This window comes from Callionymus lyra, chromosome 12, assembly GCF_982586985.1.
Source record: "Callionymus lyra chromosome 12, fCalLyr1.hap1.1, whole genome shotgun sequence".
Taxonomy (NCBI): domain Eukaryota; kingdom Metazoa; phylum Chordata; class Actinopteri; order Syngnathiformes; family Callionymidae; genus Callionymus; species Callionymus lyra.
The window spans coordinates 1,423,043-1,442,185 of NC_141829.1; the positions used below are offsets into that span (position 1 = coordinate 1,423,043).

Below are 19,143 nucleotides of genomic sequence, written 5' to 3' on the forward strand. Positions count from 1 at the left end.
ACATGGACCTCAGAGTTCACTAATGGACTCTTGAACACAATTACAAAATAATAACTTTAAAAGGAGCAAACGTTTGCCTCCAGTGAAGACTTCGAGGTGATGTGTGTGATATGAAGGATTTTAGTTAAAGGTGTTTTAGTTAGTGAGGACTTTTAGAAGTTTTCAATTGCAAACAAAACAATGAAAGAGTTAACCAGAGATGAACAAACTCATACTTTCACACTCTTCTAGTTGGTGTTAAAAAAGGTCTCCGATCACAAAAGATCTACTGTGTTGTTCTCTTGCATTTGAAACATTTTCTCACGTCTATGAAACAAAGAGAATCATTTTTAGCGCTTGCAGAGGAGTGTAAAGTGAATAATGATTGTTTATATAAAGCTGTGATCGTTTCTGGTTCAGTGTTGGTTTAAAGTTCTGTCACGACTCGTTATTTATTCATAATTCAACATCAGAGCAGTGAGAACTTCATGAGCAACATGACGCTCGTTTCTAGTGTCGACTCATCATGAAGAACAAGATGAAACCTTTGAAGTGCAATCTTTTATTTGTAAAGTATTGAAACTCTCTGGTCACAGAATCTCACAGCATCGACAAAAGCACACAAGTATCATAACATGTATCATAACATGTATCATAACGTGTATCATAACATGTATCATAACATGTATCATAACAAGTATCATAACAAGTATCATAACATGTATCATAACATGTATCATAACATGTATCATAACAAGTATCATAACAAGTATCATAACAAGTATCATAACAAGTATCATAACATGTATCATAACATGTATCATAACATGTATCATAACATGTATCATAACATGTATCATAACATGTATCATAACAAGTATCATAACATGTATCATAACATGTATCATAACATGTATCATAACATGTATCATAACATGTATCATAACATGTATCATAACATGTATCATAACATGTATCACAAGCATCACAACAAGCATCAATGCGTCATCGTCCCTCAGGTCCACAGACCATTGATGGCCGACTCAGGTTCCGCCAGGTTACAGGAAATACAAGTTATTCCTGCTAAACACGTTGCACACACACACACACACACACACACACACACACACACACACACACACACACACACACACACACACACACACACTCATCACAATTAGTTGTTCACACTTGGAGTCACTGACGCAGAAGCAGAAGCTTTTCTTGAGCAGAGATGAATCCAACATGTTCTCCCGATGAAAAGAACTTTGATCATTTACTGATGACATCATGCAGACCGTTCAGATGAAACTGAACTTCTCAAACCTTCTAGTGGTGACACACCTGAGGTCTTCTTCACCCAACGACACGTCAACACCAGTTACACTAGTTCATGTGAGGCAGTGCTGTTCTCCGCCTCACTTGACGAAGTGCAGAGCCTCAGCCGCGACCACGGAGCCTTTGCTGCTGTCGAGGCTGGTGATGAGCTTGAAGCCGGACTTCAGGGCGAGCATCACGGCCTCCAGTTTGAGACAGTCCAGAGTGCACAAGAAGGTGCTGTCTTCCTTCAGCACCAGCCTGGAGCCCGGCTCCGATTTGATAAAGTGACGGAACTGGATCACGTTGGACGACACTATAAACTCTTCAGGGAAACCGTCCAGGCGACTTTTGGAGATCTGCACCAGCCTGGCTTTGACCTTCTCGATGAAGGTGGCGTCGCTGCAGTACACCTTGAGGCCCTGCGATCTCTCGTGGCTGTCCGTCACCTCCAGGAAGGCGGGCTCTCGCCGGGCCGCTCGCTGACCCTCCCACTCCACCACCGCCTCCACCAGTTCACACAGCCGGTAGAAGTCGGCTTCTCTTCGGAGCAGACCCGCCTCCCGGAAGTCATCGGGCAGCTGCAGCTCACCTGTTCGCAGGAAGTTGAGGACGTGACGGAAGACGGGCCCGTCTCTGTCGATGAACGGGTTGCCCATGGAGTCGGTGTGCTGGACCGGCTTCTTGCCATTGGCCAACTCTTCCAGGAACGAGCCCTGATGCTTGGCCAGGGTGGCCCGGTGGGCGGTGTACAAGAAGCCTCCTACATTGAGGGTGATGGTTCCTGAAGACGGTTTCTTGAAGCTCTTGCTGGGCTGCAGCAGGTCTGGGTTGATGTGCCTCAGTTCACTCTCCATCCTTCTGAGGTCCCATTCCATTCTCCAGTCACCGTCGCCAGCCTCCACCTGCTTCCTCTCAGCTGCTGCACACGAGCGCTCGCTTCTGTGGCGATGAAAGCTGTCGTCGCACGAGTCGTCTGAGAGCTGTGAGGCTGAGGAGCTTCAATGAAGTGAGAGCTGTGGTCGACGCTGAGAGCTGTGAGGCTGAGGAGCTTCAATGAAGTGAGAGCTGTGGTCGACGCTGAGAGCTGTGAGGCTGAGGAGCTTCAATGAAGTGAGAGCTGGAAACAGAACTGTGCTACATACGTCTCGCTCTCTCGCTCGCTCTCTCTCTTGTTAGGAGTGGGTGGAGAGAGCGTCACATACCAGCTCAGAGAACATCAGCAGCGCTTAAAACTATTTTATTCTGCTCATCTATGATAGGAATCCGTTTATAACTGTTCATGCAGCAAAACTCTTTTCACCTTTCAACCTGGATTTATGTCCATTTAATGCATTTCATACGAGAAACGTGTCTTTTCTCCACTTTCATAATCCTCGCTGGTGTGGATCTGCTGAGTGTGTTTTGACGCTGGTTCTGTGGATCCTGTGGTGTGAAGACATGAGGCTTCGGTCACAAAGGAGAAGCTCGTAAATTGGTTCATGGTTTGGCCTCGTTTCGCTCCAGGAAGCTGCTGAGAATTGATGAGGCGACGGAGTCTGTGCAGTTTTTGATGAAGACGAACTGAGTTTTATTCCGTTTTTATTATTGTATTGTAGACAAAAAAGTTGTGTACATTTTCAAAGGTTTATCTTTTCATAACATTCATTCAGCATTTAGAGAACACACTTTATTTAGCCGATAATAATCAAAAGATTTGTGGGTTAAAATGAATTTTATAATTTACTAATAACTTGAATAACATCCATTCACATGTTGTAAACTATATTATCCAAGAGAGATACTTGAGTATAACAACTGGAATATTGCAACATTGTGAACCTTCAGGTAACATGAATTTACTGATGAAGAAAAGCGACTCAAAGGTAATAAAAGGGAACTTGATTTATTTAGGATCATAATCTGTTTGATTATATCAAGATTTCTCATCTGTCTTTGTTGGCTTTTCTGCTCGTGTCAGCAGAAGCTTCAGTAAATGAAGCTTCAGTTAAATGAAGCTTCAGTTAAATGAAGCTTCAGTTAATGAAGCTTCAGTTAAATGAAGCTTCAGTAAATGAAGCTTCATTTAACTGAAGCTTCAGTAAATGAAGCTTCAGTAAATGAAGCTTCAGTAAATGAAGCTTCAGTAAATGAAGCTTCAGTTAATGAAGCTTCAGTTAATGAAGTGTTCTTCCTATAGTTTGATGTACGTTTTGTATGTTTTTAGCCTTGATTTGTGGAACGGTTGTTTCGCTGACTCAGACTCTTAAATGCAGATCAAGATCTGCTGCAGTCGTTCACACCGACATGTGATGGTTGTAACAATAATTCAACATGTCGTTGAACCTTTATTTCCTCTAGAGAATGTCCACCTGATGGCTCTGAGTCATGGTTATTCCTCCAGCAGGCGACGCCTTCGAGCAAATGTGTCTTAATCTTGAGTCCAGTGAACGTCTGGATTGTTTGTGGTCCACCTGAGGACCAGTGATGGATCAGCAGCATTGATCACAGACTCTGACTCGTGCTTGTATCGAACCACACTCTGGTTATTGATTATCTGTGCTTTTGTTTCCATTTAACCTGTTGACGATGACGAGTGAAGCTCCAGAGACGGTGAATGGATTGTAAAGAAAAAAAAACATTTTAAAGTGAAGATTAATTTATTTTCCTCCAACATTTCAAAGTTTCATCTCTTTTTTCCTACTTTTATTTCAAATGAAGTGCAGGATAAGCTGATGATGAATGAAGCATATTTCTAATAAAAACATCTCAGAGAGAAAAGATACATGTGACATTTATGTCAAATCATCATATAAATATATATATAATTACTCATATTCCACAGCAGTGTCCACCTACATCCTAGTAATATGCCAACTGGACCAGAAACATGTTTATCAGTACGTGGTCACTTGTGTTGGTCACATTTAAAAGGTTGATTCTTGGTTTCTGAGGCTCAGACACACAACTGTTCTGAGGCTCAGACACACAACGGTTCTGAGGCTCAGACACACAACTGTTCCGAGGCTCAGACACACAACGGTTCTGAGGCTCAGACACACAACGGTTCTGAGGCTCAGACACACAACGGTTCTGAGGCTCAGACACACAACTGTTCTGAGGCTCAGACACACAACTGTTCTGAGGCTCAGACACACAACGGTTCTAAGGCTCAGACACACAACGGTTCCGAGGCTCAGACACACAACGGTTCCGAGGCTCAGACACACAACGGTTCTAAGGCTCAGACACACAACGGTTCTGAGGCTCAGACACACAACGGTTCCAAGGCTCAGACACACAACGGTTCCGAGGCTCAGACACACAACGGTTCCGAGGCTCAGACACACAACGGTTCTGAGGCTCAGACACACAACTGTTCTAAGGCTCAGACACACAACTGTTCTGAGGCTCAGACACACAACGGTTCTAAGGCTCAGACACACAACGGTTCCGAGGCTCAGACACACAACGGTTCCGAGGCTCAGACACACAACGGTTCTAAGGCTCAGACACACAACGGTTCTGAGGCTCAGACACACAACGGTTCCGAGGCTCAGACACACAACGGTTCTAAGGCTCAGACACACAACGGTTCTGAGGCTCAGACACACAACGGTTCCGAGGCTCAGACACACAACGGTTCCGAGGCTCAGACACACAACGGTTCCGAGGCTCAGACACACAACGGTTCTGAGGCTCAGACACACAACTGTTCTAAGGCTCAGACACACAACTGTTCTGAGGCTCAGACACACAACGGTTCTAAGGCTCAGACACACAACGGTTCCGAGGCTCAGACACACAACGGTTCCGAGGCTCAGACACACAACGGTTCTAAGGCTCAGACACACAACGGTTCTGAGGCTCAGACACACAACGGTTCCGAGGCTCAGACACACAACGGTTCCGAGGCTCAGACACACAACGGTTCAAAGCCTCCCCAGCAACAACTATATATAGACCTAAGGACTCGTGGTCATGGTTTACAGCAGATGATACAACAGATCCACAGGTGTCTACACATCACACACTTGTTAATGAAACGAACATCTTTAACCTGCTGATCTTCTCTTTAACCTGCTGATCTTCTCTCTAACCTGCTGATCTTCTCTTTAACCTGCTGATCTTCTCTCTAACCTGCTGATCTTCTCTTTAACCTGCTGATCTTCTCTTTAACCTGCTGATCTTCTCTTTAACCTGCTGATCTTCTCTTTAACCTGCTGATCTTTTCTTTAACCTGCTGATCTTCTCTTTAACCTGCTGATCTTCTCCTTCATCGACACCTCTGGTCAGGATTGTGAACCAGGACCAGACACTTGAGGGAGGTTTGAACTCAGAAACCATGAGTTTCATAGTTAAATCTTCCAGAAACGCTTCAAGCGAGGACTTGTTTTTCATTTTAAAGGTCCTGAATAATGTATGAGGCCCCGGAGACTTGTGGTCGGACCTGCCATGAAGCCGGTCCAGCTCTTGATTCTGCCTCACGTTCTCCTCATTCTTCTTCCACAGTGTGTTCAACGGTCGCAGCTTCATTGTCATCGAGGTCAAGACTCTGAGCTTCTGGAGATGAAGCTTCAGAGTCACGTGTCACGGCAGGAAGTACATGAACCTTCATCACATTATGTATTGATCGCTGATCATTGAATGAGTTTGTGCTCACAGTATAATGTCAACCATCATCTACTGAACAGTCGTTGCTCAAGTGACTCAAAGTTGTCCTCAGTGACGGGTCTGGACTCTTGTTGGTTGAATAATGTCACTGGTTTGATGCACTAACTAGCTGTGATGTCACCAGTGTGGAGAGATTTAATGGAAGTTAATATTTGGATTGAATCAGTGAGTCCTGGTTTCTGTGCCCTCAGTGTTGTTACTGTCATGGCCTTCAGTGAGAACTGAACCATGGCTTGTCAGTCATTGTTGTGAACTCTGCAGGGACGTGTGAACTGACATGTTGTGCGACGTCTACACACCACTGATGGTTTTTTTAAACTCCAACCGTCAGAGCTGTTTGTGTGTTTATTCTACTTGCTGCTGTAAACTGCCTTGTTTGCATATCAATGAATCACACTTTACATGTTTACAACAGAGCGACTCGTGTTATACACAATTATCACACTCTATTGTATCATCAGTGTGTGTATGTGTGTTGTTGTGATGTGTGACTCTATTGTATCATCAGTGTGTGTGTGTGTGTTGTTGTGATGTGTGACTCTATTGTATCATCAGTGTGTGTGTGTGTGTGTTGTTGTGATGTGTGACTCTATTGTATCATCAGTGTGTGTGTGTGTGTGTTGTTGTGATGTGTGACTCTATTGTATCATCAGTGTGTGTGTGTGTTGTTGTGATGTGTGACTCTATTGTATCATCAGTGTGTGTGTGTGTTGTTGTGATGTGTGACTCTATTGTATCATCAGTGTGTGTGTGTGTTGTTGTGATGTGTGACTCTATTGTATCATCAGTGTGTGTGTGTGTTGTTGTGATGTGTGACTCTATTGTATCATCAGTGTGTGTGTGTTGTTGTGATGTGTGACTCTATTGTATCATCAGTGTGTGTTGTTGTGATGTGTGACTCTATTGTATCATCAGTGTGTGTGTGTGTTGTTGTGATGTGTGACTCTATTGTATCATCAGTGTATGTGTGTGTGTGTTGTGATGTGTGACTCTATTGTATCATCAGTGTGTGTTGTGATGTGTGACTCTATTGTATCATCAGTGTATGTGTGTGTGTGTTGTGATGTGTGACTCTATTGTATCATCAGTGTGTGTTGTGATGTGTGACTCTATTGTATCATCAGTGTGTGTGTTGTTGTGATGTGTGACTATTGTATCATCAGTGTGTGTGTTGTTGTGATGTGTGACTATTGTATCATCAGTGTGTGTGTTGTTGTGATGTGTGACTCTATTGTATCATCGGTGTGTGTGTGTGTGTGTGTGTTGTTGTGATGTGTGACTCTATTGTATCATCGGTGTGTGTGTGTGTGTTGTTGTGATGTGTGACTCTATTGTATCATTGGTGTGTGTGTTGTTGTGATGTGTGACTCTATTGTATCATCGGTGTGTGTGTGTGTTGTTGTGATGTGTGACTCTATTGTATCATTGGTGTGTGTGTGTGTGTTGTTGTGATGTGTGACTCTATTGTATCATCGGTGTGTGTGTGTGTGTGTGTTGTTGTGATGTGTGACTCTATTGTATCATCAGTGTGTGTGTGTGTTGTTGTGATGTGTGACTCTATTGTATCATCAGTGTATGTGTGTGTGTGTTGTGATGTGTGACTCTATTGTATCATCAGTGTGTGTTGTGATGTGTGACTCTATTGTATCATCAGTGTGTGTGTTGTTGTGATGTGTGACTATTGTATCATCAGTGTGTGTTTTGTTGTTATTGTGTGACTATTGTATCATCAGTGTGTGTGTTGTTGTGATGTGTGACTCTATTGTATCATCAGTGTGTGTGTGTGTTGTTGTGATGTGTGACTCTATTGTATCATGTGTGTGTGTGTGTGTGTGTTATGATGTGTGACTATTGTATTCATCAGTGTGTGTTTGTATGAAACTGTCTTTTCATTGAAATATTGACATTAGAAAATTATCCTAAGCTCCGCCCACTGAAACCACTTTGTTCAATGCTCTCCACCTCCAAGGGACTCGTTGTCTAAACAAAGTGTGATTACAGCTGGAGGAGGAGTGAAGCCATTATTACGTCATAATGGACTCTCGTAACCTCTCGTTTGTCCAGATCTGAAACGTGTGAGAACTGCTGCGATCACTGTGTTTACAACGTGTGCCTGGATTAAACTGGACTGGATTTAACTGGATTAAACTGGACTAAACTAAACATGACTAAACTAAACTGGACTAAACTAAACTGGACTAAACTAAACTGGACTAAACTGTAGTAAACTAAACATGACTAAACTAAACTGGACTAAACTAAACTGGACTAAACTAAACTGGACTAAACTAAACTGGACTTAACTAAACTGGACTAAACTGGACTAAACTAAACTGGACTAAACTAAACTGGACTAAACTAAACTGGACTAAACTAAACGGGACTAAACTGGACTAAACTAAACTGGACTAAACTGGACTAAACTGGACTAAACGGGACTAAACTGGACTAAACTAAACGGGACTAAACTAAACTGGACTAAACGGGACTAAACTGGACTAAACTAAACGGGACTAAACTGGACTAAACTAAACTGGACTAAACTAAACTGGACTAAACGGGACTAAACTGGACTAAACTAAACGGGACTAAACTGGACTAAACTAAACTGGACTAAACTAAACTGGACTAAACGGGACTAAACTGGACTAAACTAAACGGGACTAAACTGGACTAAACTAAACTGGACTAAACTAAACTGGACTAAACGGGACTAAACTGGACTAAACTAAACGGGACTAAACTGGACTAAACTAAACGGGACTAAACTGGACTAAACTAAACTGGACTAAACTGGACTAAACTAAACTGGACTAAACTAAACACTTGTCGAGCAGAGATGGTGTCGGAGCAGCAGCAGTCGTGGGCAGATGCTGTTTGTTGTGTTTAACATTAAGAAGGTCGAAGCTTTGAGGAGAAGCTTCTTGGAACAGATGGAGGTGAGAGTGAGGGGGAGGACGAGCGACCTCTGACCTCTGACTCTCTCTTCACATCACTTAGAGACGCACACGCGTCAACATCTCAGTGTGTTCAATGATTCAATGATTTAATGATTCTTTAACGTCACACAAAACTGTCGACAGAAGTGATCGTAACAGCAACAGTGTCTGATCGTAACAGCAACAGTGTCTGATCGTAACAGCAACAGTGTCTGATCGTAACAGCAACTGTGTGTGATCGTAACAGCAACAGTGTCTGATCGTAACAGCAACAGTGTCTGATCGTAACAGCAACAGTGTGGGATCGTAACAGCAACAGTGTCTGATCGTAACAGCAACAGTGTGTGATCGTAACAGCAACAGTGTCTGATCGTAACAGCAACAGTGTCTGATCGTAACAGCAACAGTGTCTGATCGTAACAGCAACAGTGTCTGATCGTAACAGCAACTGTGTGTGATCGTAACAGCAACAGTGTCTGATCGTAACAGCAACAGTGTCTGATCGTAACAGCAACAGTGTGGGATCGTAACAGCAACAGTGTCTGATCGTAACAGCAACAGTGTGTGATCGTAACAGCAACAGTGTCTGATCGTAACAGCAACAGTGTCTGATCGTAACAGCAACAGTGTCTGATCGTAACAGCAACAGTGTCTGATCGTAACAGCAACTGTGTGTGATCGTAACAGCAACAGTGTCTGATCGTAACAGCAACAGTGTCTGATCGTAACAGCAACTGTGTGTGATCGTAACAGCAACAGTGTGTGATCGTAACAGCAACAGTGTGTGATCGTAACATCAACAGTGTGTGATCGTAACAGCAACAGTGTCTGATCGTAACAGCAACAGTGTGTGATCGTTACAGCAACAGTGTGTGATCGTAACAGCAACAGTGTGTGATCGTTACAGCAACAGTGTGTGATCGTAACATCAACAGTGTGTGATCGTTACAGCAACAGTGTGTAATCGTAACAGCAACAGTGTGTGATCGTAACAGCAACAGTGTGGGATCGTAACAGCAACAGTGTCTGATCGTAACAGCAACAGTGTGTGATCGTTACAGCAACAGTGTGTGATCGTAACAGCAACAGTGTGTGATCGTTACAGCAACAGTGTGTGATCGTAACAGCAACAGTGTGTGATCGCAACAGTGTGTGATCGCAACAGTGTCTGATCGTAACAGCAACAGTGTCTGATCGTAACAGCAACAGTGTCTGATCGTAACAGCAACTGTGTGTGATCGTAACAGCAACAGTGTCTGATCGTAACAGCAACAGTGTCTGATCATAACAGCAACAGTGTGTGATCGTAACAGCAACAGTGTGTGATCGTAACAGCAACAGTGTGTGATCGTAACAGCAACAGTGTGTGATCGTAACAGCAACAGTGTGTGATCGTAACAGCAACAGTGTGTGATCGTTACAGCAACAGTGTCTGATCGTAACAGCAACAGTGTCTGATCGTAACAGCAACAGTGTGTGATCGTAACAGCAACAGTGTCTGATCGTAACAGCAAAAGTGTGTGATCGTAACAGCAACAGTGTGTGATCGTAACAGCAACAGTGTGGGATCGTAACAGCAACAGTGTGTGATCGTAACAGCAACAGTGTGTGATCGTTACAGCAACAGTGACTGATCGTAACAGCAACAGTGTGTGATCGTAACGGCAACAGTGTGTGATCGTAACGGCAACAGTGTGTGATCGTAACGGCAACAGTGTGTGATCGTAACGGCAACAGTGTGTGATCGTAACGGCAACAGTGTGTGATCGTAACGGCAACAGTGTGTGATCGTAACGGCAACAGTGTGTGATCGTAACGGCAACAGTGTGTGATCGTAACGGCAACAGTGTCTGATCGTAACGGCAACAGTGTCTGATCGTAACGGCAACAGTGTCTGATCGTAACGGCAACAGTGTCTGATCGTAACAGCAACAGTGTGTGATCGTAACAGCAACAGTGTGTGATCGTAACAGCAACAGTGTGGGATCGTAACAGCAACAGTGTGTGATCGTAACAGCAACAGTGTCTGATCGTTACAGCAACAGTGTCTGATCGTAACAGCAACAGTGTCTGATCGTAACAGCAACAGTGTGTGATCGTAACAGCAACAGTGTGGGATCGTAACAGCAACAGTGTGGGATCGTAACAGCAACAGTGTCTGATCGTAACAGCAACAGTGTGTGATCGTAACAGCAACAGTGTGTGATCGTAACAGCAACAGTGTGTGATCGTAACAGCAACAGTGTGTGATCGTAACAGCAACAGTGTGTGATCGTAACAGCAACAGTGTGTGATCGTTACAGCAACAGTGTCTGATCGTAACAGCAACAGTGTCTGATCGTAACAGCAACAGTGTGTGATCGTAACAGCAACAGTGTCTGATCGTAACAGCAAAAGTGTGTGATCGTAACAGCAACAGTGTGTGATCGTAACAGCAACAGTGTGGGATCGTAACAGCAACAGTGTGTGATCGTAACAGCAACAGTGTGTGATCGTTACAGCAACAGTGACTGATCGTAACAGCAACAGTGTGTGATCGTAACGGCAACAGTGTGTGATCGTAACGGCAACAGTGTGTGATCGTAACGGCAACAGTGTGTGATCGTAACGGCAACAGTGTGTGATCGTAACGGCAACAGTGTGTGATCGTAACGGCAACAGTGTGTGATCGTAACGGCAACAGTGTGTGATCGTAACGGCAACAGTGTCTGATCGTAACGGCAACAGTGTCTGATCGTAACGGCAACAGTGTCTGATCGTAACGGCAACAGTGTCTGATCGTAACGGCAACAGTGTCTGATCGTAACAGCAACAGTGTGTGATCGTAACAGCAACAGTGTGTGATCGTAACAGCAACAGTGTGTGATCGTAACAGCAACAGTGTGTGATCGTAACAGCAACAGTGTCTGATCGTAACAGCAACAGTGTCTGATCGTAACAGCAACTGTGTGGGATCGTAACAGCAACAGTGTCTGATCGTAACAGCAACAGTGTCTGATCGTAACAGCAACAGTGTGTGATCGTTACAGCAACAGTGTGTGATCGTAACAGCAACAGTGTGTGATCGTAACAGCAACAGTGTGTGATCGTAACAGCAACAGTGTCTGATCGTAACAGCAACAGTGTGGGATCGTAACAGCAACAGTGTGTGATCGTAACAGCAACAGTGTCTGATCGTAACAGCAACAGTGTGGGATCGTAACAGCAACAGTGTCTGATCGTAACAGCAACAGTGTGTGATCGTTACAGCAACAGTGTCTGATCGTAACAGCAACAGTGTGTGATCGTAACAGCAACAGTGTCTGATCGTAACAGCAAAAGTGTGTGATCGTAACAGCAACAGTGTCTGATCGTAACAGCAACAGTGTGTGATCGTAACAGCAACAGTGTCTGATCGTAACAGCAACAGTGTGTGATCGTAACAGCAACAGTGTGTGATCGTTACAGCAACAGTGTCTGATCGTAACAGCAACAGTGTCTGATCGTAACAGCAACAGTGTCTGATCGTAACAGCAACAGTGTGTGATCGTAACAGCAACAGTGTGGGATCGTAACAGCAACAGTGTGTGATCGTAACAGCAACAGTGTGGGATCGTAACAGCAACAGTGTCTGATCATAACAGCAACAGTGTGTGATCGTTACAGCAACAGTGTGTGATCGTAACAGCAACAGTGTGTGATCGTAACAGCAACAGTGTGTGATCGTAACAGCAACAGTGTGTGATCGTAACAGCAACAGTGTCTGCTCGTAACAGTGTGTGCGACCAGACAATAGTGTTGTCGAGCTCATCGAAGGATTGATGTTTGATTGACAGCTCCGGCTCCCACAAGAGAATCAACTGGAACGAGACGAAGAGACTCGATCTGTCGCGAGTCTTTGTTCCTGACAGCGATCATTGCTGTGAGTGATTTCAACACATGCTTTTGAAACTAGAGGAGCTGATTCTCATCCTTTTACGTGTTAAATAGTACGTGAGAAAATAAACAACATAACATGAGATCTCTGGTGAAGCTTCTGTCAATCATCATCATTGACATTATTTATGTCAATGTGTGTAAATCACAGTGTGATGGACTGGCCTGTGTGTGTTTTGTGTGCGTTTTACACAACAGTGTGGGAGTAATTACAACCTGAGTCAAGAGTGAAGTGATTTATACACTTTGATAGTGAGTACAGAACAGGAAGCACCTGTGAGTGGCTGTCAATCATATTAATATTGATTATTGTTCCGTCATAGTTGATATTTAAATAAATAAAATGATGATTTTTTGATATGTATTTATTATACAGGACAATACTACACATATATACTTGTTACTACACTATCACAACACCAGAGTCAAGTACTGGACAATACTACACATATATACTTGTTACTACACTATCACAACACCAGAGTCAAGTACTGGACAATACTACACATATATACTTGTTACTACACTATCACAACACCAGAGTCAAGTACTGGACAATACTACACATATATACTTGTTACTACACTATCACAACACCAGAGTCAAGTACTGGACAATACTACACATATATACTTGTTACTACACCATCACAACACCAGAGTCAAGTACTGGACAATACTACACATATATACTTGTTACTACACTATCACAACACCAGAGTCAAGTACTGGACAATACTACACATATATACTTGTTACTACACTATCACAACACCAGAGTCAAGTACTGGACAATACTACACATATATACTTGTTACTACACTATCACAACACCAGAGTCAAGTACTGGACAATACTACACATATATACTTGTTACTACACTATCACAACACCAGAGTCAAGTACTGGACAATACTACACATATATACTTGTTACTACACTATCACAACACCAGAGTCAAGTACTGGACAATACTACACATATATACTTGTTACTACACCATCACAACACCAGAGTCAAGTACTGGACAATACTACACATATATACTTGTTACTACACTATCACAACACCAGAGTCAAGTACTGGACAACACTACACATATATACGTGTTACTTAACTATCACAACACCAGAGTCAAGTACTGGACAATACTACACATATATACTTGTTACTACACTATCACAACACCAGAGTCAAGTACTGGACAATACTACACATATATACTTGTTACTACACTATCACAACACCAGAGTCAAGTACTGGACAATACTACACATATATACTTGTTACTACACTATCACAACACCAGAGTCAAGTACTGAACAATACTACATCAGTGTGTTTCAAATGTATTTGTATATATGTGAACTATTTGAGTCGAAATAAATAAAAGTGTCACTGAAGTCGTCATCAATCTTTAGATTAAATAAAACATTAATCCAAACATTTGCTGCATACGTGAGACGTTATTATGAACACTGAGTATTATTGTCTCTTCCTGTCTTGAACCTTCTTCGTGTCCCTCTGGAGACGAGACCTTGACCCAGTTTGACTGTAGCTGCTGGTGTGTGTGTGTGTGTGTGTGTGTGTGTGTGTGTGTGTGTGTGTGTGTGTGTGTGTGTGTGTGTGTGTGTGTGTGTGTGTGTGTGGGTGTGGGTGTGTTTTACACATGTTGCCAGTGAGAGCTGCATAATTACACATAATTACATTCATTTGCAGCAGAAACGATCAAGAGCTGCTGACATGTTTCAAGATTTTAATGGAGTTTCACGTGACATCAGGCGTGTGTGGTTACCATGGTTACCATGGTGACCGTGATATCATATTTATGTGCACGTCATTCACCAGGAGGCGCTTCTTAAGTACTTTTATGATACAAATAATGAGTTAAAAATGATTTGTTCGAGGGTCAACAAGTGTTTTGTTACTTTGATCTTGATTTATAAGCAGTAAATAAGTATGTCAAGTCAAATGTTTACACGTTAATATTCAAGGATATTTTTAACATCTTAACTCATATTCCTGATGATTATACAAATGATTTCTGGAGCATCTATTTTGAGTGTTTCTTCAGACGGTGAAACACGAGCAGTGAGTGAACATCATGGGTTCTGCTGGTCTGGTGCCTCAGATGTTCTTTTGTAACATCTCACTCGTGTCTCAAGCAAACAATGACGAAGAAACAATAGAAGTTCAGCTGCCAACGTTCCACCGACGCTCACCAACTGGACCAGCAACACATGAGCTTTTCTTACAATCTTCTCAAGCTTTCTACGTGGTGAGAAGCTTTCGTTTGTCCTGGACCATCGTCTCACGACGTGTGGACCAGCAGGTCAAACACAAACATCTAGTGACGTAAGAATCACTTCGACCGAGGAACGAAGACCAGCTCGAGAGCCAACATGACACCTGTCACTCATAGTCTGTCTTTAATAACAACATGGACACTGATGACCTTCAGACCTTCTGGGACTCCTTGTCCAGCGTGGACTGTGATGACGACTTAAAGATGTTGAGTCTCAACATGTTTGTCTGACATAACAAACGTAAAGATGTTGAGTCTCAACAAGTTTGTCTGACATAACAAACGTAAAGATGTTGAGTCTCAACATGTTTGTCTGACATAACAAACGTAAAGATGTTGAGTCTCAACATGAACATGTTTGTCTGACATAACAAACGTAAAGATGTTGAGTCTCAACATGAACATGTTTGTCTGACATAACAAACGTAAAGATGTTGAGTCACAACATGAACATGTTTGTCTGACATAACAAACGTAAAGATGTTGAGTCTCAACATGAACATGTTTGTCTGACATAACAAACGTAAAGATGTTGAGTCACAACATGAACATGTTTGTCTGACATAACAAACGTAAAGATGTTGAGTCTCAACATGAACATGTTTGTCTGACATAACAAACGTAAAGATGTTGAGTCTCAACATGAACATGTTTGTCTGACATAACAAACTTAAAGATGTTGAGTCACAACATGAACCTTGTTTGTCTGACATAACAAACGTAAAGATGTTGAGTCTCAACAAGTTTGTCTGACATAACAAACGTAAAGATGTTGAGTCTCAACATGAACATGTTTGTCTGACATAACAAACGTAAAGATGTTGAGTCTCAACATGAACATGTTTGTCTGACATAACAAACGTAAAGATGTTGAGTCTCAACATGAACATGTTTGTCTGACATAACAAACTTAAAGATGTTGAGTCACAACATGAACCTTGTTTGTCTGACATAACAAACGTAAAGATGTTGAGTCTCAACAAGTTTGTCTGACATAACAAACGTAAAGATGTTGAGTCTCAACATGTTTGTCTGACATAACAAACGTAAAGATGTTGAGTCTCAACATGTTTGTCTGACATAACAAACGTAAAGATGTTGAGTCTCAACATGAACATGTTTGTCTGACATAACAAACGTAAAGATGTTGAGTCTCAACATGAACATGTTTGTCTGACATAACAAACGTAAAGATGTTGAGTCTCAACATGAACATGTTTGTCTGACATAACAAACGTAAAGATGTTGAGTCTCAACATGAACATGTTTGTCTGACATAACAAACGTAAAGATGTTGAGTCTCAACATGAACATGTTTGTCTGACATAACAAACGTAAAGATGTTGAGTCACAACATGAACCTTGTTTGTCTGACATAACAAACGTAAAGATGTTGAGTCACAACATGAACATGTTTGTCTGACATAACAAACGTAAAGATGTTGAGTCTCAACATGAACATGTTTGTCTGACATAACAAACGTAAAGATGTTGAGTCACAACATGAACATGTTTTTCTGACATAACAAACGTAAAGATGTTGAGTCTCAACATGAACATGTTTGTCTGACATAACAAACGTAAAGATGTTGAGTCTCAACATGAACATGTTTGTCTGACATAACAAACGTAAAGATGTTGAGTCTCAACATGTTTGTCTGACATAACAAACGTAAAGATGTTGAGTCTCAACATGAACATGTTTGTCTGACATAACAAACGTAAAGATGTTGAGTCTCAACATGAACCATGTTTGTCTGACATAACAAACGTAAAGATGTTGAGTCACAACATGAACATCTTTGTCTGACATAACAAACGTAAAGATGTTGAGTCTAAACATGAACATGTTTGTCTGACTTAACAAACGTAAAGATGTTGAGTCTCAACATGAACATGTTTGTCTGACATAACAAACGTAAAGATGTTGAGTCACAACATGAACCATGTTTGTCTGACTTAACAAACGTAAAGATGTTGAGTCTCAACATGAACATGTTTGTCTGACATAACAAACGTAAAGATGTTGAGTCACAACATGAACCATGTTTGTCTGACATAACAAACGTAAAGATGTTGAGTCTCAACATGAACATGTTTGTCTGACATAACAAACGTAAAGATGTTGAGTCTCAACATGAACATGTTTGTCTGACATAACAAACGTAAAGATGTTGAGTCTCAACATGAACATGTTTGTCTGACATAACAAACGTAAAGATGTTGAGTCTCAACATGAACATGTTTGTCTGACATAACAAACGTAAAGATGTTGAGTCTCAACATGAACATGTTTGTCTGACATAACAAACGTAAAGATGTTGAGTCTCAACATGAACATGTTTGTCTGACATAACAAACGTAAAGATGTTGAGTCTCAACATGAACATGTTTGTCTGACATAACAAACGTAAAGATGTTGAGTCTCAACATGTTTGTCTGACATAACAAACATAAAGATGTTGAGTCTCAACATGAACATGTTTGTCTGACATAACAAACGTAAAGATGTTGAGTCTCAACATGAACATGTTTGTCTGACATAACAAACGTAAACATGTTGAGTCTCAACATGAACATGTTTGTCTGACATAACAAACGTAAAGATGTTGAGTCACAACATGAACCATGTTTGTCTGACATAACAAACGTAAAGATGTTGAGTCTCAACATGTTTGTCTGACATAACAAACGTAAAGATGTTGAGTCTCAACATGTTTGTCTGACATAACAAACGTAAAGATGTTGAGTCTCAACATGTTTGTCTGACATAACAAACGTAATGATGTTGAGTCTCAACATGAACATGTTTGTCTGACATAACAAACGTAAAGATGTTGAGTCACAACATGAACCATGTTTGTCTGACATAACAAACGTAAAGATGTTGAGTCTCAACATGAACATGTTTGTCTGACATAACAAACGTAAAGATGTTGAGTCTCAACATGAACATGTTTGTCTGACATAACAAACGTAAAGATGTTGAGTCTCAACATGAACATGTTTGTCTGACATAACAAACGTAAAGATGTTGAGTCTCAACATGAACATGTTTGTCTGACATAACAAACGTGAAGATGTTGAGTCTCAACATGAACATGTTTGTCTGACATAACAAACGTAAAGATGTTGAGTCTCAACATGAACATGTTTGTCTGACATAACAAACGTGAAGATGTTGAGTCTCAACATGAACATGTTTGTCTGACATAACAAACGTAAAGATGTTGAGTCACAACATGAACATGTTTGTCTGACATAACAAACGTAAAGATGTTGAGTCACAACATAAACCATGTTTGTCTGACATAACAAACATAAGATGTTGAGTCTCAACATGAACATGTTTGTCTGACATAACAAACATAAGATGTTGAGTCTCAACATGTTTGTCTGACATAACAAACGTAAAGATGTTGAGTCTCAACATGTTTGTCTGACATAACAAACGTAAAGATGTTGAGTCTCAACATGAACATGTTTGTCTGACATAACAAACGTAAAGATGTTGAGTCTCAACATGAACATGTTTGTCTGACATAACAAACGTAAAGATGTTGAGTCACAACATGAACATGTTTGTCTGACATAACAAACGTAAAGATGTTGAGTCACAACATGAACATGTTTGTCTGACATAACAAACGTAAAGATGTTGAGTCACAACATAAACCATGTTTGTCTGACATAACAAACATAAGATGTTGAGTCTCAACATGTTTGTCTGACATAACAAACGTAAAGATGTTGAGTCTCAACATGTTTGTCTGACATAACAAACGTAAAGATGTTGAGTCTCAACATGTTTGTCTGACATAACAAACGTAAAGATGTTGAGTCTCAACATGTTTGTCTGACATAACAAACGTAAAGATGTTGAGTCACAACATGAACATGTTTGTCTGACATAACAAACGTAAAGATGTTGAGTCTCAACATGTTTGTCTGACATAACAAACGTAAAGATGTTGAGTCTCAACATGTTTGTCTGACATAACAAACGTAAAGATGTTGAGTCTCAACATGTTTGTCT

General features: G+C 41.4%; 1 protein-coding gene across 1 annotated transcript; it reads right to left on the bottom strand.

The window, feature by feature from the left end:
- Positions 1-569: 569 nt before the first annotated feature.
- kctd4 (potassium channel tetramerization domain containing 4) lies at positions 570-2,423 on the bottom strand. Its single transcript, XM_087803631.1, has one exon. It carries the CDS (start codon positions 2,172-2,174, stop codon positions 1,398-1,400), a length of 777 nt encoding a protein of 258 aa, XP_087659757.1. The 5' UTR covers positions 2,175-2,423; the 3' UTR covers positions 570-1,397.
- Positions 2,424-19,143: the final 16,720 nt, after the last annotated feature.